The 23,676-nt window shown below is 46.2% G+C and overlaps 1 protein-coding gene and 1 long non-coding RNA gene across 5 annotated transcripts in view; one reads left to right on the top strand and one right to left on the bottom strand.

Annotated features, from left to right (window-relative positions):
- LOC310750767 overlaps positions 1 to 23,676 on the bottom strand; it is a 150,472-nt gene that overhangs the window by 100,932 nt on the left and 25,864 nt on the right. The window lies entirely within an intron of this gene.
- The window catches only part of FGFR1 (fibroblast growth factor receptor 1), a 106,259-nt gene that overhangs the window by 79,071 nt on the left and 3,512 nt on the right, over positions 1 to 23,676 (top strand). For 3 of the 4 annotated variants that reach the window (XM_083588516.1, XM_083588518.1, XM_083588517.1), the window contains 10 exons: positions 369 to 559; positions 3,685 to 3,829; positions 7,722 to 7,918; positions 10,091 to 10,236; positions 12,432 to 12,553; positions 13,925 to 14,035; positions 15,549 to 15,739; positions 16,286 to 16,408; positions 18,954 to 19,024; positions 20,702 to 20,839. In XM_083588516.1, coding sequence (XP_083444642.1) covers positions 369 to 559; positions 3,685 to 3,829; positions 7,722 to 7,918; positions 10,091 to 10,236; positions 12,432 to 12,553; positions 13,925 to 14,035; positions 15,549 to 15,739; positions 16,286 to 16,408; positions 18,954 to 19,024; positions 20,702 to 20,839 — 1,435 coding nt within the window. Of the gene's footprint in view, positions 1 to 368; positions 560 to 2,461; positions 2,613 to 3,684; positions 3,830 to 7,721; positions 7,919 to 10,090; positions 10,237 to 12,431; positions 12,554 to 13,924; positions 14,036 to 15,548; positions 15,740 to 16,285; positions 16,409 to 18,953; positions 19,025 to 20,701; positions 20,840 to 23,676 lie in introns of all 4 variants that reach the window. The other variant, XM_083588515.1, reaches the window with a different exon arrangement.

Below are 23,676 nucleotides of genomic sequence, written 5' to 3'. Positions count from 1 at the left end.
AGGTGCGGCGGGTGGTGACCAGGGAAGGGGCCTTCCCTGTATTGGCCCCCTGCTTGCGCCTCCCTAGCGAGGCTCACAGGGCGCCAATTTTGTAATGTTTCCAGCGCCAGACAAACACCTTTTTGCTGTCCTGGGCTTCTTAAAGTTTGAGTTTCATTGTAAACTGCTATTTCAGTTGCTGGTCTTACGGACTGTTTTTTGTGTTAGTTATCATTGATGTTCTTGTTGCTTTACTTTAAAAAAAAACCGCCTGGAAACCGTCTGGTTGGAAGACAGTATATAAATGTTTTAAATAAATAGGCAAGTGGGTCTTCATCTCTCTCCTTTTCCAGTTTGCCTGAATCCATTCTCTTCTGTGTCTTTTCCAGAGAGGTCACCTCACCGGCCTATCTTACAAGCTGGGCTCCCGGCTAACAAGACCGTCTCCCTGGGTAGCAACGTTGAATTTGTTTGCAAAGTCTACAGTGACCCTCAGCCCCACATCCAGTGGTTGAAGCACATTGAGGTCAATGGGAGCAAGATTGGGCCAAATAACTTGCCTTATGTGCAGGTCTTGAAGGTAAAAGAAAACCCCACTATCTCAAGTGATGGGTGACATTTTTGTTAACATGGGGCTTGTTTCCACTGCCTTGGGAGGGAAACATGTAAGGTGGCTACAAGCAAGGGACAAGACCGTTCTAAATTGATGCTGCAGGATAATCTATTTCCAATTGGTTGATCAGCCAGACTAAGTCAAGCCAGCTCAGTCTGGGTCCAAGTTCCCCATTGTGAGATTTCTACAGCAAAGCATGCAAAAGAAAAATAGCTGTGGGTGGGTACTGAATTTGGCCATTCCCAACCAAAGGAGTACGGCTGGGATGCCATAGCACAGCGCAGCACCAGCTGACCTCATTCAGACACAACGCCTAAGCATGCTTTAGCCCCAAGTGAAGAGGCCTAGCCTCCCTCCTGCAGTTCCCTCTTCCCCAACCATGTGGCCAGGAAGATTAACTTGAAAGCTTCTGCTTGTAGTTAACTCCAGGTTGTTGTTTCGCCTGAACCAGGATTTATGGTTTAGCTCTCACTGTGGTTTTAAAACAATACAACTTCAAATTTTGAGTTATGAAGCTATAATAGAGTTAAAACACTATCCCTGCTTCAGATGGAACAAGAAGCTGGCATTAACTAAAAGTGGGAGCAAAAGTCCTTCCTGAAGTTTTACAATCCCCCATAGAGAGGAGGATGTGAGTCTTATGTGGCGCTGTTTACTGTTACATGAAGTTACCATAAGGCTAGGGAAGAACTGGTGGCACACCAGTAACTTCTCCAAATATAAACAGAGCAGATATGGTTCTGCTGGTGCTGTGGAGGATGGGTTCAGAATTTAATTCATAGCCTTCAGCGAGTTTGTTTTTTTAAATTGCATACCGCCCTACACCCCCAGGTCTCAGGGCAGTTCACAGGATAAAATCACAATATAAAATGATCAAAATAAAAACAAGGACAACCCAATAACACATTTTAAAAGGGCATTGAATGTCAGTCAGCCAAAGGCCTGGTTAAAGAGGAGTGTTTTTGCCTGGCACCTGAAGGTGTACAATGAAGGCACCAGGCGAACTTCCCTGGGGAGAGCATCCCACAATATGTTGCCACAACTCACATTTGCCTCATGTGCTTGCTCTGCTATTTATAGCTGTGCAAAAGCTCAAATCCCATGCCTTGGGCTTCTGACAGTGAGCAGAATCCAACCTGGTTGTGATGCTAAAACCTGATCATCAAGAGACATCTGTGCCTTTTAAACACTTTACAGTAGGTTTATTGAAGGAATGCTAAGCACCTTAAAGAGGAGAATTGGGTAGAAAAATGGGGGTTAGTGCATTGCTTTTGAAACCAATTTATCCCAGCAAACAGGACCAAAATGTGAGTGTTAAGACAGAGATTTTTATGCATGAATAAAACCTCATTTAAGCTACTTTGAATGCCACCAAAATGATATTATAAAATAGTTTAAAGTACTTTTAATTACAAGCTAGCGGTTAGTATGCCCAACAAAAGAGTATTGTGGCTTTCATGTTTGTTTACTTTTTATGATGTATCTAAAACATGTCTTATTCTATGACATAAATGGTATACTGGTTTTTTATATATGCTAAAAATTAATAAGTAAAAAGGCTTGGTTTGGAGGGTTTTTTGAACTGTAAAGCAGTTAGCAAGTTCTCCAGGTTCTAGCATCTGATGAACTTGGCCCTGCCATACAGCTATTAAGTACTGCTGCTCCTTTAGATGTGAGAGGGGTGCAGTTTGTGCCCCCAGGAGATATCCTTGCAGCGAGAGGGGGCAGGATGGGCAGAGAGCTTGAGTTCCCCCCACCTCTGGCTTGTGGGCACAGGGAGATGCCCACTTGATTGTTGCTGTTGATCATGGAGCGACGTGCCCGTCCGTTGGCCATTGAGTGACTCCTGTGTTGTTGGTCTTGTTCTAGAGCTCGGGAATTAATAGCTCCGATGCGGAGGTGCTGACCCTGTATAATGTGACAGAGGCTGAGAGTGGGGAGTATGTTTGTAAGGTTTCCAATTATATTGGTGAGGCTAACCAGTCTGCGTGGCTGACCGTCACCAGACCCATGGCTGAAGGTAAACGGGGAGAACGCCACTTTGGGGCTCTTGCTTGGATGGCCAGTCCTTCGTGGTGGGAAAACCAAACTCTTGTGGCTCTCCTGTTTCTTCTCTGTTTCTGGTGCAGTAAGCCATGGAAAAATCCTCAGAAGGGGCTGGTCAGTTTAGTTTCATGCCCTTCCCCGTTCCTCGTTTTAATAGATCATTCCCTTCTTTGAGCTTTCTTAACTTTCTATCTATATTAATTCAGCCAATATAAGAAAACATCCCCCAGATTCTTTTGCTGAAACATCAAGCTAAACTTTATTGCATTGGTTTCTCTGTATTTTTCTTACAAAGGCTGCCGGAGAAATGCTCTGATCGCCTGATAGGTAACCAGCTAATTACATTGATTTTAGTATTGTAAAAATCTAAATATAGGTGTGCTTTTGAGACAGCAAAATCAAAGCCACATAAAAATGCATGTCCATACCATTTAATTGTGCAGTCCTGCCAATTTTAAACTGGCTGTCACCAATTAATTGACCTACCAATTAAAGTCTGGAAACCTGAGTTTTTTGCATATCTGATTTTGGGTTCTTGGAGTACCCTTGCTCTCCCTGGCAAAATAAAAAAGGTAATTTCTTTTTCATGACTGTGTACAGGAGCATGGCCTCTCCCCCTAGTGCTCTGTCACTTCTTGACCCAGACCTTGCTCCCTTTCCTTTTCTTGTCTTCCCATCTCCCTTCCACCATTATTCCTCTTCCCATCCATGAAACTAAGCTGGTTCTTCCCCCCACCTAAGGTTAGTTTTTCCATGTGGCCCATCGCCAGCATGTCAGATGGGCAGGGAAATTCAGTTTGGTGAAGGGTTGTTGTTTTAACATTGCCTCTTTAGGTCAGCCTGGATCGGAGGTTGTCCTAAGGCTCTCTATTGCAATACATCTGCAGTGGTGTCTGTGTTCCTTAGGAGGTCTTGGGGGGCATGTTACCCCTTCCCTCTTCCTCCTCCTGCACCTTGGTTCCTAAAGGGGTCTTATGTTTGCTCGTCCTATTTTCCTTTTTTTTCTTTCTCTCTCCCCCTTTGCTTCCATTTTTTCCCCTTTCTAGACGGCTGGTGTTAACACAACAGACAAAGAAATGGAAGTCCTTCACTTAAGGAATGTCTCCTTTGAGGATGCTGGGCAGTATACATGTTTGGCGGGTAATTCTATTGGGATCTCCCACCACTCTGCATGGTTGACGGTTCTGGAAGGTATATACTGGTTCTGTTCCTTTCTCTGCCTCCTTGCTGTCCTCTTCTATGCATGGAGATGAGCACGCTGTGGTCCGCAAGAGCTACCCCCAATATGGCAGAGTCGTCCCACAAATTGGTTCCTTCCTAGAGGAAGGGTTGCTTAGCAACAATTGAGATATCCCTGGTGTGACAGTCAGTGAGCCATCTGCCCTGTTGTGGTCCCATTTTCCTTCTCTGCGGAATTGGGATGGTCCATCTCCACATCTGGTGGCTCTTGCTGACCAAGGCATGGTGAATTTCCAGTTTGGGCTTAACCAGAAGTGAGGTCCAGGTGTTCTGACAGAGCTGGTTCCATTCTCTTGGGCAAGATCAGTCTCTCCGTGCACTTTGCTGCCTTCTCAGCAAGGAGTGCTAAAACAGAACCCCACCTGTGCCCAGTGGACCTATGTGGATGCATTGGGGGAGATCATAGACCACCCACATACTGCAGTTGAGCTAGGTGTTTTGGGATTCCAGGTTTCCAGTGTCTGATACAGGTCTCCATATATACAGCCTCCTCTTTGGACCTCACTCCCAGCCCAGATTTTCAATTTTAAAGTGGGGTCAAAAGGCAGCTATTGCACTGCAGTCAGTATAACTGGGTACTTGTGGATCCACCAGAGTAGGCTTATTTGATGGTGCTGAAAATTAGGGGTGCAGCTCCTCCTCTCACACACGTTTTCACGGAGCTTCTACTTACTCATTCCTGGGACTTGAGTGTGGTCTGGCAATTGATTTGTCTATGTTTTGGAAATGTTCAAAACTTTACAGTTGACACAGGAGTCTCACTATGATGATGTTCCAGTTGTAGAACCGAAGGCTTGTGCAACTAGCTATCTTAGGGTAGCTTCCCCTTATATCCATACATCTATGCAAAGAAAACCGATGTAGCTCACGCAGGCAGACACCCCCACACTGATAGGTGGCTATTTTTCCTCCTGGTGACAGGAAGTCTGTAGAGGGGGCCTTCAAACGCATATTGCTTGTTGGTTTACTGCAAAAAGGGGGATAAAATAAATCATGCACAAGCCTTGGAGAGCTTGGGTGAAGATGGCCCTTTTCTTAACTGGATTCATCTCTCTGTGAGGTGGCTGTGATAAAATGAGCACACTCTGGATTCCAGTCCCCCAAGAACTGAGACTAGGAAATGGGCTCCCCAACATCTGCTTGCTTTCCCATAAGATCCCGAATATGGCTTTGTTTTCTTGGTGGCCTTGCCTTGAAAGGGAATGGAATCTGGCCTTTGCTTAATTTGAAGTCTCTGCTATTCTTCCTGCATTCTCTTTTGGATTCTACTTTGCTGTTTTGTGGGCTCTTGTTACACCCTGCCTGGTTGATGCAGGGCTCATTTTTCAGCCATCAAAAGCTGGCTGGCAAGAACTGGTAATGTTCAACTTCAGAAAGTTTTTGAGGTCATGTGCTATTTGTACACCTACAAGGAAAAAAACTTTCTGTGTTATCAGTCTTTTGTTTTCCTTGTCAAGCCTGTTTCCACTCAGAGCCCTGTGATCTGAACAGGGCAAGATGGCAGCCGTTTCCTTCCAACAACATGCTCTATCCATCTTCTCTCTGTTGCTTATTGTTTTTTCTAAGAGTGGGAGGACTAAACTGAGGGAGGGAACATCCTTTTTTCATCTCTTTCTCTTCAAATTGCAGCTCCAATGCCCTCTCCAAAACAAGTTCAGGAAAATGTTTCTGGCCTTGACACAGGCTTTGCACTTTCTCACTAAGAGTTCTCTCTTTGCAAACAAGCATTAAGCTGATGCTGATACAACCAGGAAGACCCCAGGTGAAAGTGCTTTGTACTTGACAGCCTGCTGAGAACGTTTCTGGGCAAAACCTGCAAGAGATGGTTCAACAGAGCAAACAACAGAATCCGACACATTTGACTCATCTCCTGCAAGCATTACTCATGTAGTTCTGAAAGGTTTGGCAGGCAGCTGTGATGTGGTCCTCAACACTCCTTGGCTTTTACAAATAGGTTGGGAAATCACAAACAGAGTTCAGCAACACACACACACAAGCACTCATTTTGCACATGTTCTGTTTTGACTCCCACTTGCCACTCCATGAAATTTCTTATTTGGAGCACACCTGTAGCCCCAGAATTCTCTGGCCTCTGTTAACATGCAAGCCAGCCTTTGCCACCCAGGTATCCTCCAGAAACTTTGGGCTTCTGCTCCCAAAGGCTAGAAGAAGTAGATACACCCATGAGAGCCCCTTCTTTGCTGCTTCCAGTTTCCTCGGCCTTTCTCTTGAGGAGGAGTATAAAGACCATTTTTATTCTCCCAATTATATTCACCCAATTGGATGAGGTTGGGGAATCTTTTTCAGCCCAAGGGTCACATTCTTTCTGGGCCACATTCTAGTGTGGAGGCAGAGTTGAAGACAAAAATAAGCAGAACAGTGAATTTAGCATTTACATTTGTAAATGTAAAAGGCCTTGCCGATGGTGTCCAATGGAAGGCAGAGCAAGATGTTTGGCACCAGCTTGGCTGCAGGAATTGCCAGAAAGTGGTGTACAAGGCGCCATCCAACCGTCTTAGGGACTCCACTCTGAATTTGTGTACGGTTTACTCCTGAGCCTTTTCTTCTCCTGAAGATATTCTGCAAGGCACTGGAGGCTTAGGATATCAGTGTTCCTTCTTCCCAGGTTGATAAGCCATCTGCCCCTCACTTCCCTTTATAGCATGGGCAGAAACCGCCTTCTTGACTGTTGGACCCACTCTTGGTCTCATCTGCTCAATCTGCCAGTGCCTGTCTTTGCATGCAGGGGAAGACCCTGAGTCCCCGAGGGTTTGAGACCCATTGAGCATCCTCACTTGGTTTGACCAGTCAGTTGCAGCTGTTCTCGGATTGTGGCCGCTGTTGCATGCTGACAGCTTCTAGGAGCCGCAGGTGAGAGCTGAGTGGGGATCAATGGTAAGACAAACTACCCCAGAAGGAGCATGGCATGTCTCTTACTGGAGGCACTACCCCTCCCCTAACACCCCATGCACCCACTGAAATGAATGAACCTAAGTAATTTCCATTAAGTTCAGTGGGTCTACACTTATTAGGACTAGCTACTCAGCTCTGCAGCTGGAAAAAATAACCCAAAGCAGCTTACAGTGCTCAGTAATAAGTCCGTCCATTCTCCCAGACTTGCAGTCTAAAAGACACAAAACAAAAGGAAAAATGGATTGATGAAGACAAGGCAAAAAGCAAGCCCAGGCACTGATTATTAGATGCAGGGTTCTTTTGCTGTTCTTTCTGGGAGGGAGTGACAAGGCAAACTCCCTGCAGCTGCTTCCTCTCTGGCTGACACATGTTGGCTGCTTGGTCTCAGGTGCCCTTAAAAAGGATAATCTTTAATACATAAGGAGATTTTGTTCATAGAGCACCTTCATCATGTTTAGTTCTAAACAATGAAGTCAATGCTTGTCTGCAGGAAGTGCTAGGAATCTACTAGGGATGCTGAATTCCATGTGGTCCATGCTGGATTCTGTCCCATAAGAGACTGGGATCCTAGAGAAGCGAACTCATGAAGGGGTTTGGGATCCCCCTTTTGCCTAGAGTTTGTCTATTTTTAGAAGCCAGGTTGGGGGCTGCAGAAGTGGCTGCTTGCAAAAAGGCACTGGCATGCCCTTCTTCCTGCTTCAGCTCGCACATCCATTTCTCTTCTGCATTATTTGGGGGGCACATCTGGCTGCCACAAGAAGTGAGGGCAGACAACACCTGGCACCTTTAGAAGTTAAGTAAAGCTGCTTTTTCTCTCCACTTTTCTCTATCTCCTTGACCCCCGTAGTGGTGGTTTTTTATGGTGGTGTTTTTAGTTGCTGCTGAATGAGTGCCTACCTAGTGTGCTGATTCTTTCTTTGCACCAATCCAGCTATTGAAGACAAGCCAGCTATGATGGCCTCCTCTCTGTACCTGGAGATCATCATTTACTGCACAGGGGGCTTCCTCATCTCCTGCATGATTGTGACAGTCATCATATACAAGATGAAGAGCACCACAAAGAAGTCGGACTTCAACAGCCAGCTGGCTGTGCATAAGCTGGCCAAGAGCATCCCCTTGCGCAGACAGGTAACAGAAAGTAGATGGGGGGTTTGATTGTCTCCTACCCCCCTTCCCGCAAGAGCCTTGCCTCCATGCTGAGCAAAGCTCGCTAGGTCTAATTCAGGGGTTGACAACCTGTGGCCCTCCAGGTGTGGCTTGATTCCAACTCACATCAGCACCAGCAAACATGGCCATTGGTCTGGTAGCCCAGCAACATCTGGAAAGCACCAGGTTGGCTATTCCTGATGTGGATGAACTCCCTAGGGCAGTGTTGGGGAACACGACTACAACCCCCATCAACCCAGACCCGTTGGCCATGCTGCTTGGGTGTCTAATGAGAATTGGAGTCCAGTCACATCGGAAGGGGGCTGTAGAGTCTCCGCCGTTGTCCTCAGGGGAAACAGAGAAGCAGGTGATGCCTGTGACACAACTGCTTGCCTAGTATGGTCAGCATAGTCAGAGCTGGGCATGCTGTGGCTTAAGGCACTCCAGATGAGGTCAAAGGAGGCCTGCAGAACTTGTGACCCACCAAGAGGAATTCTCTGTTGCTACAGCCCACCAGGGCCCAGATTTAAATCTCTGTTTTGCTGCCCATTAGAAACTGCAACATTAAAATGGTTGTCAAGCAGTAGACTGGTAGGCTGTGTTAAGTTTGGTGGGTTACAAATGTGCAAGCTAATCGCAGAGAGTTCTGCTATCTGTTCTGGCTCCTAGGAGGCTCAACTGCAGTTCCTGGGGGCCAGAAAGACAAGAACAATGTGCAAATGACATACGCTGGCCTCTTTTCAAGTCCTTCTCCCAGCCACAATGTGGGAGCAAGGTAGCTCATCAGCAGAACCAAGGAGTGGAGGAGGAGGCAATGGCTGCTGGAAAGAGAGGCATGGGGAAACCCATTCTCCCTTGAGGCACCCAGGACTACCTGTGTGCTGGCCCCTTTCTGCAGCAGAACCTGCTGTGGTCTGAATTACGCAGGTTGATCCATGAGATGTGGTATGTAGGCTACCCTGCATCTAAACAGCGTTAGAGTATCTGGTCTTCTGGTGACTTCCTCATTCTTCGTTTGCCATGTGTCTGGGCCAGAAGGCCCAACCGTGCTGGTTGTGAGAAAGAGAGGTCACAAGTGAGGCAAGTGCAGGAGAAAGAAGCAGTAGCAACCAAGATCTGCTTCTTTGAGGCAGGAGCAGAGAAAAGAAGACATAGTCATAATTGTTACTATAGTAATTTACACCACACTTTTAATAAACTGCATGCAGCTGTTGCAATCCTGACCTCATCATGTAACAAAAGTAAAAACAAACCTAGGTTCTGTGCCATGGAAAACGGAATCCTGTAGCCAGTATAATGTAATGCAAATTAAACAGATTTGCAGATACCCCCTCCCCCAGCCATTGAAACCATAATGCCTAGCAGCTTGTTTTGAAAAGTTAGCTCAAAAATTTCTGGATGCTGAATACAAAATTCAGCATTTCCACAGTGCAGATTACAAAATGCAGGGGAGCCCTGATGACTGGCTCTCTGAATTTTGACATGGCCATAGGAGGATGACAGGGACTGGGTAGGGCTGTGAGGTAATATTCCCACACTACTCTGCTTTGGTCAGACTCCACCTGGAGTCCTGTGTCCAGTTCTAGGCACCACAGTTTATGGAGGATATTGACAAGCTGGAAGCTGTGCAGAGGAGGACAGCCAAGAGGCTCAAGGGTCTGGAAACCAAGCCTGATGAGGAATAGTTGAGGGAGCTGGCAAAAGAGGACACTGAGAGGTGACAGGATAGCCGTCTTCAAATCTCTAAAGGGCTGTCACATGGAACCAAGAAGTTACAAGAAAGGAGATTCCAACTAAACACTCCGACAGTAAGAGCGGTTTGACAGTGGAACAGACTCCCTCAGGAGGTTGTGGACTCTCCTTCCTTGGAGGTTTTTAAGCAGAGGTTGGATGGCTTTCAGTCATATATATTCAGATTCCAGCATTGCAGGTGGTTGGACTAGGTGACCCTTGGAGTCCCTTCCAACTCTATATTCTATGATTTTGTGGTACTTTTGCAAGCCCTGAGTGAGCAAAGTTTGTTTACAGCAGCAAGGACCCAGGTCCCAGGACAGATAAATATAGTCTCCTTGGAGGTGAGCAACTCTTCTCCCTACCAGAGCTGAACTCATGGGGTCTTTTTGCCGAAGGTAACTTCCACTCTTCCCACTGCAGGTATCAGCTGATTCAAGTTCTTCCATGAACTCTGGTGTGATGCTTGTGCGCCCCTCACGGCTTTCCTCCAGTGGGATCCCAATGCTGGCAGGTGTCTCTGAATACGAGCTGCCAGAAGACCCCCGTTGGGAGCTTCCCAGAGACAGGTAACAAACTCTACTCTTTCTCAGCCAAGCAGGGATGTCTGACACCTTTTCTACTCTGTGCCCTCAGATACTGGTGGGGAAGAAGTTATTGTGCTTGTTGGCTTGGGGTCTGTTCTCTTTTTTCAGTTGGAAAAAGCCAGTGCTCATGACTTGGTGTTTTGGTCCTCTGGGGAGAGGTGAGCAGGAAACCCATTTCCCCTGCAGAAAGGAGATGTCTGCATCTTTCCAGAATTTCAGAAGCAGAGCGAGAAAAGCTCTAGTAATGTTGTATTTCAAAACAAGGCAGAGAATTGCAGATACTATGAAAGTGGTAGCATCTCTCACCATTGTTGGAGACAGAATATTATTCCACAGAAAGTGTAGCAGATTCCCATTTATCTATTGATAACAAAGTACTTTGGAGCCAGGATGAGGGAAGGCTTCTCACCCACAATTCCAAGCAGGGGTGGGAAACCTCCCTGGCCCTCAAGTCTCTCCAGGCCATGCTACGTCAGCCAGAACCTGCCTCCCCAGACCCTCCCCAGCCCTACTTCATACCCCCATTGGTGCTTCTTCCTGGCTCCAATGTGCCTTTGAACTCTGACCATGCCTCTTGGTTCCTGGCTGGAGGATAGAGAGTGTTGTGGGAGTGTGTGTTGAAACTAGCCTGCTCTACAGAGGTAACATGCACATTTCTTGCTTTGCCCACTTTTCCTCTGACCCTGAGAAAATTGCCCAGATGAGAAGGTGGTCCTCAGTCTGAAAACGGTTTCCCATCCCTGATTTAAAGGGACAGGAAGCCGAATAATGTATCTCTTAAAGTCTCATCTGGTTTGGCCCTTCTTTTGATGTGATATACAGTGGTACCTCGGGTTACAGACGCTTCAGGTTACAGACTCCGCTAACCCAGAAATAGTACCTCGGGTTAAGAACTTTGCTTTAGGATGAGAACAGAAATCGGGCTCCGGCGGCAGCAGGAGGCCCCATTAGCTAAAGTGGTGCTTCAGGTTAAGAACAGTTTCAGGTTAAGAACGGACCTCCAGAACGAATTAAGTACTTAACCCGAGGTACCACTGTAGATGGAAGGGCAACTAGCAAGATCATGTGCTGCTAATGTAATTCGGAATCACTTTACAACTGGTTCGAATGAGCAGGTGTGTCTCACCAGGGATATGATTAACCTCCTGTTTTGGCTGCTGCCTGCCTAGGACTGTAAAAACAAACAGGCTGACTTTAGCATGTAAAACAAAAACAAAAAACTCTATACACACAGAAAAACAGTATATCAGAGAAAACACTAGGCTGAAACCTTCCCCCTGGCATGATAGTTTTGGGTGTGCATGGTAGGTTGTCGTTTTTAGAAGGGAGCATTCAGGCATGTATCCCTTCCCTGTAGCCTAAAGTGGTAAAGTCCTGCAAAAGTTTTACCAGTTAACTGCTGATTTGTATTAACAAGCTCTTATAAACAATTGCTTAACTTGTGCTTAAGGAAGGTGGAATTACTAAGTTATTCTTTCCCCATTTTAAGTGGAGTCGGTACCTGAACTGTTCAATTCTGAACTTTCATTGTAGTCCAGGGATGGGGAACATGTGACCTGACAGACATTGGACTCCCAAGTCCATCAACTCCAGCCAGCATGGCCAGCGGTCAGGGATGACGAGGCCACAAGTCCCCCATCCCATCTTACAACCACGGGTTTTCCAGAAAACTGGAAAACTGCAATATCTTGCCACTCTTCAACATTTTCATTATCAGAACGCAAAAATACCACTTACAGCTGCCTCTGAAGGGTAAAATTCCATCCCAACCACAAATTATTACAGTGGTACCTCGATTTACAAATGCCTCAGGTTACAAATGCTTCAGGTTACAAACTCCACTAACCTGGAAGAGTTACCACGAGTTGAGAACTTTGCCCCAGGATGAGAACGGAAATCATGTGCTGGCGGCACAGTGGCAGCAAGAGGCCCCATTAGTGAAAGTACACCTCTAGTTAAGAACAGTTTCAGGTTAAGAACAGACCTCTGGAGCGAATTAAGTTCGTAACCAGAGGTGCCACTGTAGGTCCAGATTGTCAAAGCCAGAACCATCTACAAGAAGAAAGAAATTTCTGTTGGGTGTTGAGCCAAGGGCAAGTGAGGACTTGGAGCTGTGCATTTGAGCTGAAGAGGGGCAGCCTCCCTGCCATCACCTCCTTTCTCTTGCTCTCCTCTAGGCTGATTCTGGGCAAACCTTTGGGGGAAGGCTGCTTTGGGCAGGTGGTGCTTGCTGAGGCCATCGGGCTAGACAAAGACAAGCCAAACCGAGTGACCAAAGTGGCAGTGAAGATGCTAAAATGTAAGTAACAGCTTTCCTGTAGCTTCTCTTTTCCTGTAGCTTCTCTTCAGGCAGCTCCATGTTTCCTTCCAAAAGACCTGCATGTGTCCTTTGTTCCAAGGGCCTCTTGAAGAACAACAGCTGACTTTCTGCCATTGAGGGGCTTAAGTCTGCGTTTTTAACTTTTGGAAATATTTTCATCTGTTCACATTTGTTATGTTCATCCGTTGATGATTGCAATATCAGGTGACTGGCGTGTCCCAAAATGGGTTTCATAGCTTGTACCAAAAAGGGCAGTGAATGATCCCATCCCTTCCTTAAGAGCAGAGATGGGGGGAACTTAGACCCAGGGGCCAAATGGAGTCCTCCAGGGCACACCTCTCAACCTCCCCACTTTGCTGCCTCCTCCTTAAGTGCTTTTGTTTGCCTGGAATGTGTCCAGACAAACCACAAGGAGCAAACTCATGACTTGTCTGGAATAAGCCTAGGTCCAGACCACATGCTAAGCCAAACCATACCTTAGCTCACTGCAGGGTCTGAGGAGGAGCAAAGTAGTTTTGATTTCCTCCCTGAGCACCTGCCTGCTTCTGCCAAGCCATGGTTTTGCTTTGTGTTACATATGAACAGAATAACGGCAAGACTCTCTAGTTCAGTTGAAAGAAAATGCATTCACATAGGCAATCCTGTGTCCAAATAGGTATCCAAACAAGACTGATGATTAAGTTCTACACCTATATTAATTAAACAGTTAAATCAAGATGGATAGAATATTTTTGCGGTTGAGGCCAGCTTAATGATGTTTATTTGTTCCCTTCGGAATAAGTAAATAAAAAGTTTTTTTAAATGAGAGAGAGAAAAGAAAGAAAATGCATAAAAACATTTCTGTATGTAGCAATATCACCAACTGAGACATCATGGCTCTGCTTGCCACCACTCCAGGTTTTTTAAAAATATATTTCTTTATATGTGCTTGCTGACCAAGAGGTTTATGTATCTATCCAAATTATGATATCATAGAAGAGAAATGTGTTCTGAAGCTCCACAAGCCATGTTTCCATTCCTCTGAACTCTCTGGTCCTACCCATTAGAGTGACTGAAAACAAATTTTCTCCCCATCTTCTTTCCCCCTTTCAAATATCTGAGGATGGATATCAAATCACCTTCACCATCTCTTATCTCTAAGCTAAACATACCCAAACCCTTCCGCTTTGCTTTCCTGGCCATGTTCCAGTTTGCTGACACCTTTATCACATGGCCACTTTTCTCTCCTTTGTCTCTATCGAAGGGCCAGGCACTACTTGGGGGGGGGTGCCCATGAGCCTTAGCTGCTGATTCCTTTTTGAGCCACTCTTAATCTCGACCTGCCAGCACCAATGTCTTTTTCTTCCTCAGCCGATGCCACGGAAAAAGATCTGTCTGACTTGATCTCTGAGATGGAGATGATGAAGATTATTGGCAAGCACAAGAACATCATCAATCTCCTGGGAGCTTGTACTCGGGACGGTGAGGGCTGAGCGCTTCTTTTGAGGGAAGCAGTGGTGGCTCCGTGGAAGAGCAGAGGGCGGCAGAATGTCCCCAGTTAAAAATAGCTGAAAGTGTTTCTGTTTAAGGACAAGCCTATCCATTAGTTAAATGTACAGTATTTTAATATATTTTTTGGAAGCCGCCCAGAGTGGCTGGGGAAGCCCAGCCAGATGGGTGGGGTATAAATAAATTATTATTATTATTATTATTATTATTATTATTATTATTATTATTTTATTATTATTTATTATGTGTTTTATCTCTTTTTAGCTTCCGTTGATTTTTATCATCTCTTGAATGTTTAATCATCTCTTGAATGTTACCTGTTCTTAACTGTTTTTATTGAGAGTTTTAAAAAAATTATCTTATTTTTTTTTTGTAAGCCACTTAGAGGTTTTCTTACAAAAAGGTACATATATTTTGTTAAGATGAAAAAAACCCTTGACATCTCCCCTGAAAGGAATCTCAAGCAGCAGGTGATGGGGAAACCCTTTTCTGCCTGTGACCCTTGGGAGATGCTGCCAGTCAGAGGAGACAGTGCTGAGCTTTAATGGGCCAGTGGTTAGACCTGGTGTAAGAAAGCTTTCTATATTCCTTCCTGCTTGAGAATAGGTGTGAGGTCGTTCCAAAGTCAATTAGAAAGACGAATAGTTGTGTGCTGGGCTTTGAACTCTGTAAAGTGCTTGTCCTTTAATTTCTTCTTATTGTTATTTATTCAATTTATATACTGCCCTTTATCAAAAGATCCCAGCATGGATTACAACAGTAAGAACACATTTTACGGATCATCAGTAATAAAAAACATAATAATAAAATAATAATAAAATAACAATAACAGTCTCTTTCTCCCCCCCCATCTTTAACAGGCCATAGATTATTTAATGGTTAAAGGCCTGGGTAAGGAGGACTGTTTTTGCCTGGTGCCTAAAGACATGTAATGATAGCGCCAGGTGAGCTTCTCCGGGGAAGAGCATTCCACAGGTGGGGAGCCAGGACAGATAAGGCCCACTCTCCTGCTGCCTCCTTCCGAACCTCTCTGGAAGGAGGAACATAGAGAAGGGCATCAGATGGCAAGCTCAGGGTCTGGCCCGGTTTGTATGGGGAGAGGCAGTTCTTGAGGTCTTGAGCCGTGTAAGGATTTATAGGTCAACACCAGCACCTTGAATTGGGACCGGAAACTAATTGGCAGCCCGTGCAGTTGGGCCAGGATCAGTGTAATTTGCTCAAACCGTCTAGTTCTGGTGAGCAGCCTGGCCATTGCATGTTGCACCAGCTGAAGTTCCCAAACCGTCTTCTGAGGCAGCCCCACGTATAACAACGCACTGCAGTAATCCAGCACAGAGGTTACCAGAGCATGTCTTGCAACTCAAATGTACAAATCCTCTCTGTCTGCCACTGGTCACAACAGAAAGGAGCCCTGTTGAGTGGGAGATTGCCTGAAGACAGGCTCTGCTATGCTCTCTGAACCCAAGGCCTGTCTCCTCTTCGCCAGGGCCGCTCTATGTGATCGTGGAGTATGCATCCAAAGGGAACCTGAGGGAATACCTGCAGGCTCGGCGCCCCCCAGGCATGGAATATTGCTACAACCCCACCCACATCCCAGAGGAGCAGCTCTCTTTCAAAGACCTGGTGTCCTGCGCATACCAAGTGGCCAGAGGCATGGAATACCTGGCGTCCAAGAAGGTGAGCAGTGGCAGCAGGAATGGTGGGTGTGCAGTTCATCCAGGAGGACGGGGGCTGAGGAGGGATAGAAGGGCCAGGGAATTATTTAAATTGTCTGCTGCAGAAAAAGGCAGAAGGGTTAGGCTGACAATTGGATACTGCCTTTTTGGATGCAGAAGCCCTTTGCTTATTGTTTGATTGGATCTGTAACTTTGTTGTTGTTATAATGGGGGGGGGCTGTGTGGGCTTCAGAATTCCACAGGCGAAAAATGTGTAATGGGGTATGGAGGCAAAGAAGTCAGCTTTTAAAAAGTGAGATTCTTTCTCTTGCAAAAACGAGGTAGGTCCCTCGCATGGGAGGAGGCACACAGATTTGCTTGGTTCACGTCATATATGCAGGCTGCAAGTTAGCTTGGTCAAAAATAATTTTGCCCTCTTTTGCTGTTATGTTCCCTGTTTTGTTTTAAGCTGAAAATGCCCCTGCATTCCTCTGAGGGAGGTGTCGAGGCCTCCCAGGGCTGCTGCTTCTTTCTTGCAGGTCCCTAACAATTTGTGTCTCGTCACTAGTGCATTCACCGTGATCTGGCTGCCAGGAATGTGTTGGTGACAGAAGACAGTGTGATGAAGATTGCTGATTTTGGCCTGGCTCGAGACATTCATCACATAGACTATTACAAAAAGACAACCAACGTGAGTAGCCGATTCAGGGGTTTTGGCCACCACGTCTCACGGCCAGCCTGTATTCTGGACAAGGTTGCCCTCCCCTAGGAAGAACAGGGTCACTGTCTGTGAGGCTGTTAGATCCCACACTGTCATGGAAGGCTGTGGTGCCTCAGGGGCTACAAGTGCCTTGTTTCAGCTGCAACTGGTTTGCCAGCGATGGCACCTTTTCGACAGAGGTGACTTGGCTGCTAGTCACTTCCAGACTGGATGGTTACGATGCGCTCTACATGGGGCTGCCTGTGACAATGGCTCGGAAACATCCATTGGTCCATAGTGTAGCACCCAGACTTCTAGCTGGGGTTCTGTTTAGATCCCATAAAACCTCCATTCATTTCTGAGCCCAATTCGGGGTGCTCTCCCCACAGAGGTGCATCTGACACCTTCATTGTACAACTTTTGGCGACTGCTGACGACACACCTCTGAACTGTGGCTTTTGACTCTAGAGATGCATATTTTTAGGCTCCACCTTATTTCTGTCATAGTAAGTTGTTTTAAACAGTTTTTAATATTGTGTTTTAATTGTTGAAGTCTACCCCCAGACCATGTGGTGAAGGGACCAAAATAAAATATTGGTTATTTTCATCATTATATTCTGCACATAAAAGGTGTGGATGTCATGTATGTGGTACTGTGCAGAAACCTTTCTGAAGCTGAGGAGGTCCAAGTCTGGGCCTGGCCTCTACCTGGATAGCAGATTGTGTGCCACTTCAGGCATTCCTTTCTCCACACAATTAACTAGAGAATGAGGTGAGGACATCTCGTTGCCTCATGACCAAGAAGCCAGGGAGAGAGAGGGGGAGTCTCAGAAGCTTTGTGGGCACCAGAAGAAGACCTCAGTGATGCCTTTGCACGTATGGGCACCACGAAGGCAGCCCTAGCTTGAGATCACACATTGAAATTCAAGAGCAAATTTCAAAGCAGAGGAAGCAGAGGCTTTAATTCAATCTGAAGGCTTTTCTCCTGCATGGCTGGCCTTAAACCGTATTAAGATGGATTGAAAGATGTATTCATGGAATCTGACGTAAAGGGCTGCCCCATAGTAAAAAGCTAAAGGGTAAAGGGGACCCCTGACCATTAGGTCCAGTCGTGACCGACTCTGGGGTTGTGGAGCTCATCTCGCTTTATTGGCCGAGGGAGCTGGCGTGCAGCTTCTGGGTCATGTGGCCAGCAGGACTAAGCCGCTTCTGGCGAACCAGAGCAGCGCATGGAAACGCCGTTTACCTTCCCGCCGGAGCGGTACCTATTTATCTACTTGCACTTTGATGTGCTTTCGAACTGCTAGGTGGGCAGAATGCCCCATAGTATTATATGTTTAAACTGATTAATGATTATGGAAGGATTTTTAAACCCTATTCTTGTTTATAAAACCCAATTAAAAACCCCCCAACAACAACCTTGAGTATCCAATTAGGAGAGCACTATTGCTGCTTGTGTATAGTCACTTTTCAACATTGCATAGTTGATTTTGAGATTGTGGGGTGCTTGCCATATTTGTTTAATGTGCTATATATAAGGAAAACAAGATTTAAACAGCAGTTTTTGCTAGAAGTAGAAATGTCAAAACTACACTGAGCGCTTCCAGCTCACACCCTTATTTAAAGCTGTGCACATGTTTGATTTTGTTTTTCAGAAGTGATTATTTTTTTCATGATTTTATATATATATATTTGTATTGTTTTGCTATGGTGCAACATCATGAGAAATAAACTCTTCTGCATCTAACAATGCACATACTTCAAGGGAAAACTGAAAGGTCTTTCCAGATCTCCAGACACTTTTGTGCTGGGGGAAGTTTCCTTCCTAACCTAAAAACTGACAGTCAATCAGATCCCCCAAGTATAATCAGTGGACTCTAATAAAAGGATAGTGGGACAGTCCTGCATCACAGGGCAAACCCTGAAGTGCTCTGCTAAATTCTTCTTCTTCCTTCTTCTTCTTTGGCGATCCCTGGTAGCCGAGGAAGATGGTCTTCCATGAACACGGTTTTAACAGTGAGTCTGTAAGTGACTGTGGAGGCCAATTCTGGATCCACATGTCTTTCCACAGTGGGGACATAGGTTTCTATGCAGGAGTTGATCACGGTGAGGGTTTGCCAAGCATGCCTTCCTCTTAGCACGTTTCTCCCTTTTGTCCTGAGTTCGAGTGTCTTCAACGCCCATGACACCTTTGGTAAAGGCTGTTCTCCAACTGGAGCGCTCGCAGGCCAGTGTTTCCCAGTTGTACATGTTTATACTACATTTTTTTAGATTTGCCTTGAGAGAAACTTTGAACCTCTTTTGTTGACCACCAGCATTGCGCTTTCCATTTTTAAGTTCAGAATAGAGTAGTTGCTTTGGAAGACGATCAGGCATCCGCACAACATGACCAGTCCAACGAAGTTGAACTGCTAAATTCATAGCAACACAACACCTCCATATTTATTATTTTTTGCATTATTCACACACACAGACCCTGGCCTTTCTCTCCTTCCCACAGTTTTGGGCTGATGCAGCTGTCTTTCCTATTTCCTAGGGTCGCTTGCCAGTCAAGTGGATGGCCCCTGAGGCTTTATTTGACAGGATCTACACGCACCAGAGTGACGTGTGAGTATCTCTTGGCTACTTTAGACACGAACCTAACCTGAGCCAGTCTATGGAACTATCCAGATTGTCCTGTCTGGCATAACTGGTTGCAGGGCTCAGGCAAAGACCCATGCGATCTTTTCTCAGACTGGAGGTGCCAGGAATTGGAAGAAGGACCTCCTGCCAGGAAGGCAAGGGCTCTGTCCCAGCCCTGAAGCCTCTGCTCCTGCTAGCCATCTGCTCAGACCTCGAGGGTGGAGGGATTGGGGAAAGAGCACCGGGCTGCTTTGCCTTCAACCTGTTAAATGTCACTGCTACACTTTTGGTTCCACAGTATTCACAGTTGCGCTGCAAGACACCAACTGCTCTGGCAATCCACTCCTGAATGGCTCCTTGTGCTCATGGCTCCTCCAAGGAGTGTGTCTTTGCTTGTGGTCCAATTCACACACAACCTTGGTATGCAGGCAACACCCCCTTAAGCCTCCTGGCATCTCCAACTAAGCCCAGTGTGCTGGATACTATTCCCAAAGATGAAATAGATCAGATGTGGTTCATCTTTGCTTAAGGAAATGCTAATTATTATAAGCAGGAAGGGGGTTTTCAGTCTGGCACTGAGGTTTGTTTGAATCCTGCTACTGATTCCAGCCTTATTGTCAGCCCAATACCTTTTCACCTCCACAAGAAGTCTTAAAAAAAATTTAATGAGACCATTTCATGGAGAAGCAGGCCTATTGACAGTCAAGCTAGGGGTGCTTGAATAATTTGGTTTTTTGCAAATTCCAATAGGGACTGGCCTGGACTAATGTGCAGATTGCAATACAGTTGTCTTTTGGATTTTTCCCTTCTCAGAATTTTCCAGTTTTTTCCAGTTCAAAAAACATACCTAAATGCTTATGGAATAACATTTTAAGATAAGCTATCCAGCAGGTTTTTCTTTCTCAGCCAAGCAAGCATAACCAAACTACACTGCTACTGCTGTGATTCCTGATGTGCACACGATGCTCAATTTAGAATGTAGGAAGTTCCTTTACTCTGAGCCAGCTCTGTACTGGCTACACTGTCTGGCCATGGCTCTCCAATCATTATTCAAACCTTGTAACTTAAAGAATAAAAACCATGAAAGAAATAGCACTGTGAGGAGAGATGTGATCATAGGGGAGAGCTGGGGGGGGGAATGGTTGGAAAAACACATTTTAAAAATACATGCCTTTAAAGAAAAGGAAATTATCATTATTATTATTATTATTATTATTATTATTATTATTATTATTATTTATTATTATTTATACCCCGCCCATCTGGCTGGGCTTCCCCAGCCACTCTGGGCGGCTTCCAAAAGAATATTAAAATACTGTGATACATCAAACATTAAAAGCTTCCCTAAACAGGGCTGCCTTCAGATGTCTTCTAAAAGTCTGGTAGTTGTTGTTCTCTTTGACATCTGGTCAAAAATCCAAACGCTAGCTGGAGACCATTTGCAGAAGGGAACTCTCACGTCCTGGTGTCTTCCCACACCTCCCTCCCCCATGTCAGCGCTGGATGAGCTGAGCCAGGCTGCATGTGCAAGAAGTGTCCCATCAGAAGGGGGTGCCCTGCTTCTCTGCCACACAGATGTTGCGAGGAGCCCCGTGAGGACTGGGCAGGTGAGTTGGGTGGGAGACCCCATTTCCACACACTGTGTCTCTGCTCTTTGGCCAGGTGGTCCTTCGGCGTACTGCTGTGGGAGATCTTCACGCTGGGAGGGTCGCCATACCCAGGAGTGCCAGTGGAAGAGCTTTTCAAGCTGCTGAAAGAGGGTCACCGAATGGACAAGCCCAGCAACTGCACCAATGAGCTGTGAGTGTCGCCTCCTGGCTCTTTCCCAGGCTGGCATTGTGCTGGACTCAGACAAGGAACACAGATGGCGTTCTTCCAGCCCTGGTCTTCAGTTCTCGTTAAAAGTGTTGAAAGCACAGCATGAGGCCAATATATTGTACATTGGGTTTCGTGGAGTGTTTATTTTATTTTATTTGCCATTTCTACAGCTCTTAGCCCTTTCCTGGCTCAAAGGCTATTCCTGCTTTGGGCAGAGAGATTCTCAAGTGTTCCAGCTCTGATAGTGGTGCTGTCCAGACAGAACTTTGTTGCAGAATGAGCGGGAGGTGCTCCAAACATACCAGGGCTCGTTCGCCATATCTTGAAGCCAATGAAGTAATACCCATTACCCCTTAAAGAGGAATGCCATGTAAGACCATTAAATCCAGAGTCTAAAAATACCTACCTGCAAAATTGTTCAGAAAGCTTCAGCAAGAATTCTGCTTTGTCAAGGATCAGCCCCTTATGGTCTCTGTGGAAGCATGGGAGGTTGCCTTATACTGAGTCATAGAGTTGGAAGGACCCCAAAGGTTATCTAGTCCAGCCCCCTGCGGTGCAGGAATCTTCCTGCCCAATGTGGGGCTTGACCCTGAGATTAAGAGTCTCAGGCTCTACTGACTGAGCTATACCAGACCATCTGGCTCAGGATTGTCTACACTGACTGGCAGCGGCTCTCCGGGATTTCAGACTGGAGGGGCAGGTTGCCGAGCCCACCCTGGGATGTCTCATGAGCTATGGCCCTTCCCCAAAAACTTCCAGGTGAACAGAAATCCTGGAGGAGATTACATGTGATCTAATCTTCAGTGGTTATGTTAGGGGCTATCCCTGTTTCAGCAGTGTTTGTTTGTTTGTTTGCTGCCTCTCCTTGTGCCCAGGGCAGCTTGGGTTAAATCAAAGGCTTCATTAAAATGAATGCAACAGCAACAATACTGGCATTTCAAATCGACACAGCATATATCCAAGTGATCCCTAAACACAACAGATAAAATGTTGGAAAAGGCCATCTCGTCTAGCGCCCTGTTTCTCACGGCGTTTTCCCTACTTGCAATTCCTGGCAATCGGCATTCACAGAAGCCATGCCTCTGACCCTGGCCGTTACGGCCGGGGGTTCCCTTCTCCTCCGACCCAAATGCCAAGCAAGTCGGGCTCGTGCTTTCCCCTCCCAGAAGTCAAGAGAGCTGTTGATGCCACCAGGCCTCTTGCTGGAGGCCCTTCCGTAGCCTCGGGGCTGCAGCCGTGGCGTCTCTCTTCCTCCAGATATTTGAACTTGCCACGCGAGGGCACCTGAAACAGAGAGGCTTGGTACGTGGGAGCAAAAGGAAAGAGCAATTCTTTGAGCAATTCTGATCCCAAGGTCAGCCTGTTCCTATGACACGAGTTCCCAGAGATGGTTTTCCTTGCCCGGCTTGCAGGGCCGGCCGGCTGGAGAGCCCCATCGAGCGCAGCCGCCTGGCACAGCAGAACAGAACCCCCGCTGACCGGCAGATGCATATTATGAGCACTGACAGGAATTCAGCGTTATTTTCCCAGCCCTGCTGAAAGCTGTGCGTGATAATAAACCAAGACTTCATTTCCTTTATATTTTTGTTTTTCTCAGCAGGAGAATATCCCAAATAGGGGGAGGGGGAGGGGGGTAACTTGGTCTTTTGTCTTGAGCGACTCTCAGTCCCTTCCCAGTTTATTCTAGCCAGCCTGGCCAGTGGCTGCTGTCAACAGATCCACCTCCCTCCTTCGCCACACAATGAGGAGGATTGTGGTGCTCAGACCTAAGAAGGGGCTTACACAAAGTGTAGTGAGCAAGTGTTGCTGCAGGCTCAAACAAACACCTTCTGGTGTCGGGGTTCCCTTGGTTAGCATGCAGAGACAGCCCAGCTGAAAGATCCAGACCCTGCTTCATACTAAATTGCTATTAAATATGCAGTCCTTTTGCATTAGTCTGCATGTTAATAGCAGAAATTAGACTTGCCTTCAGTGCCTTGCAAAATGTTCATCAACAGTCATTGGTTCATTTGACTCTTATTTATAAAAAGCAGCAACCTTTGATTTACAAGTGGTGTGCATTTATTTACAGCAGTTTAAAAATGTATGGGGAAGAGAGGGAGGGGGATTTCCGCTGCACAAGCAGTCCTGCTCACACAAGGACTTGATGGGATACAAGCCTGTCACGTGCTTTCAGTGAAAATGAAGTTTACAGTTTGCAGGCCTGTGTCTCCCCCCGGAGCCAAGAGGTCTGCTTTAGGCGCAAGTGTGGAACTAAGCAGGTCTCAGTTGTCTGCACTGGAGACCCCCTGTGAACCCCACATGCAGAAGAAAGGCAGGCGTAGATGTAACAGAGAAATAAACAGTCTATGATAGGCTAGGAAAGACTTGTCACATGTCAGAGGTGGTGGACAGAAACCTGGACTTAGATGAGGGTGGAGGACTTTGTTTCAAGGTTTTATGCGATTCGTCATTGTGTCTCAGCTTCCATCTGAAACATTCTTTGTAGGATTGTTGTAAGGATTTATGATCTCAGGAAGATCATGAAGTGTTTGCAAGTTCAGTAAAGTGCAAGTGTCAGGGTAGCTTTGGCCAACCTGGTGCCCTCCAGATGGTGCTTTGGACCCCCATCCCCGCCACCACAACTTGTAGTCCAAAACATCTGCAGGGCACCAAGTGGGATGGAGAAGGGTGTCAGGAGAAAGTGCTGAGACTGGGTTGGTTCATCTCGTTGAACAACCTCTTTCCAACGGTGGCAAGCCAAGTGCCCCAGAGAAGTCTGCAGGAAGGATGGGGAATCTTTTTGGAGCCAAAAGCCACATTACCCTGGTGGAAAGCTG

The sequence above is a fragment of the Podarcis filfolensis genome (genome assembly GCF_964270895.1).
Source record: "Podarcis filfolensis genome assembly, chromosome: 15".
NCBI classification, from domain to species: Eukaryota; Metazoa; Chordata; class Lepidosauria; order Squamata; family Lacertidae; genus Podarcis; species Podarcis filfolensis.
Note: the sequence above shows the minus strand (reverse complement) of the source record. Positions and strands in the feature narration are given on the sequence as shown.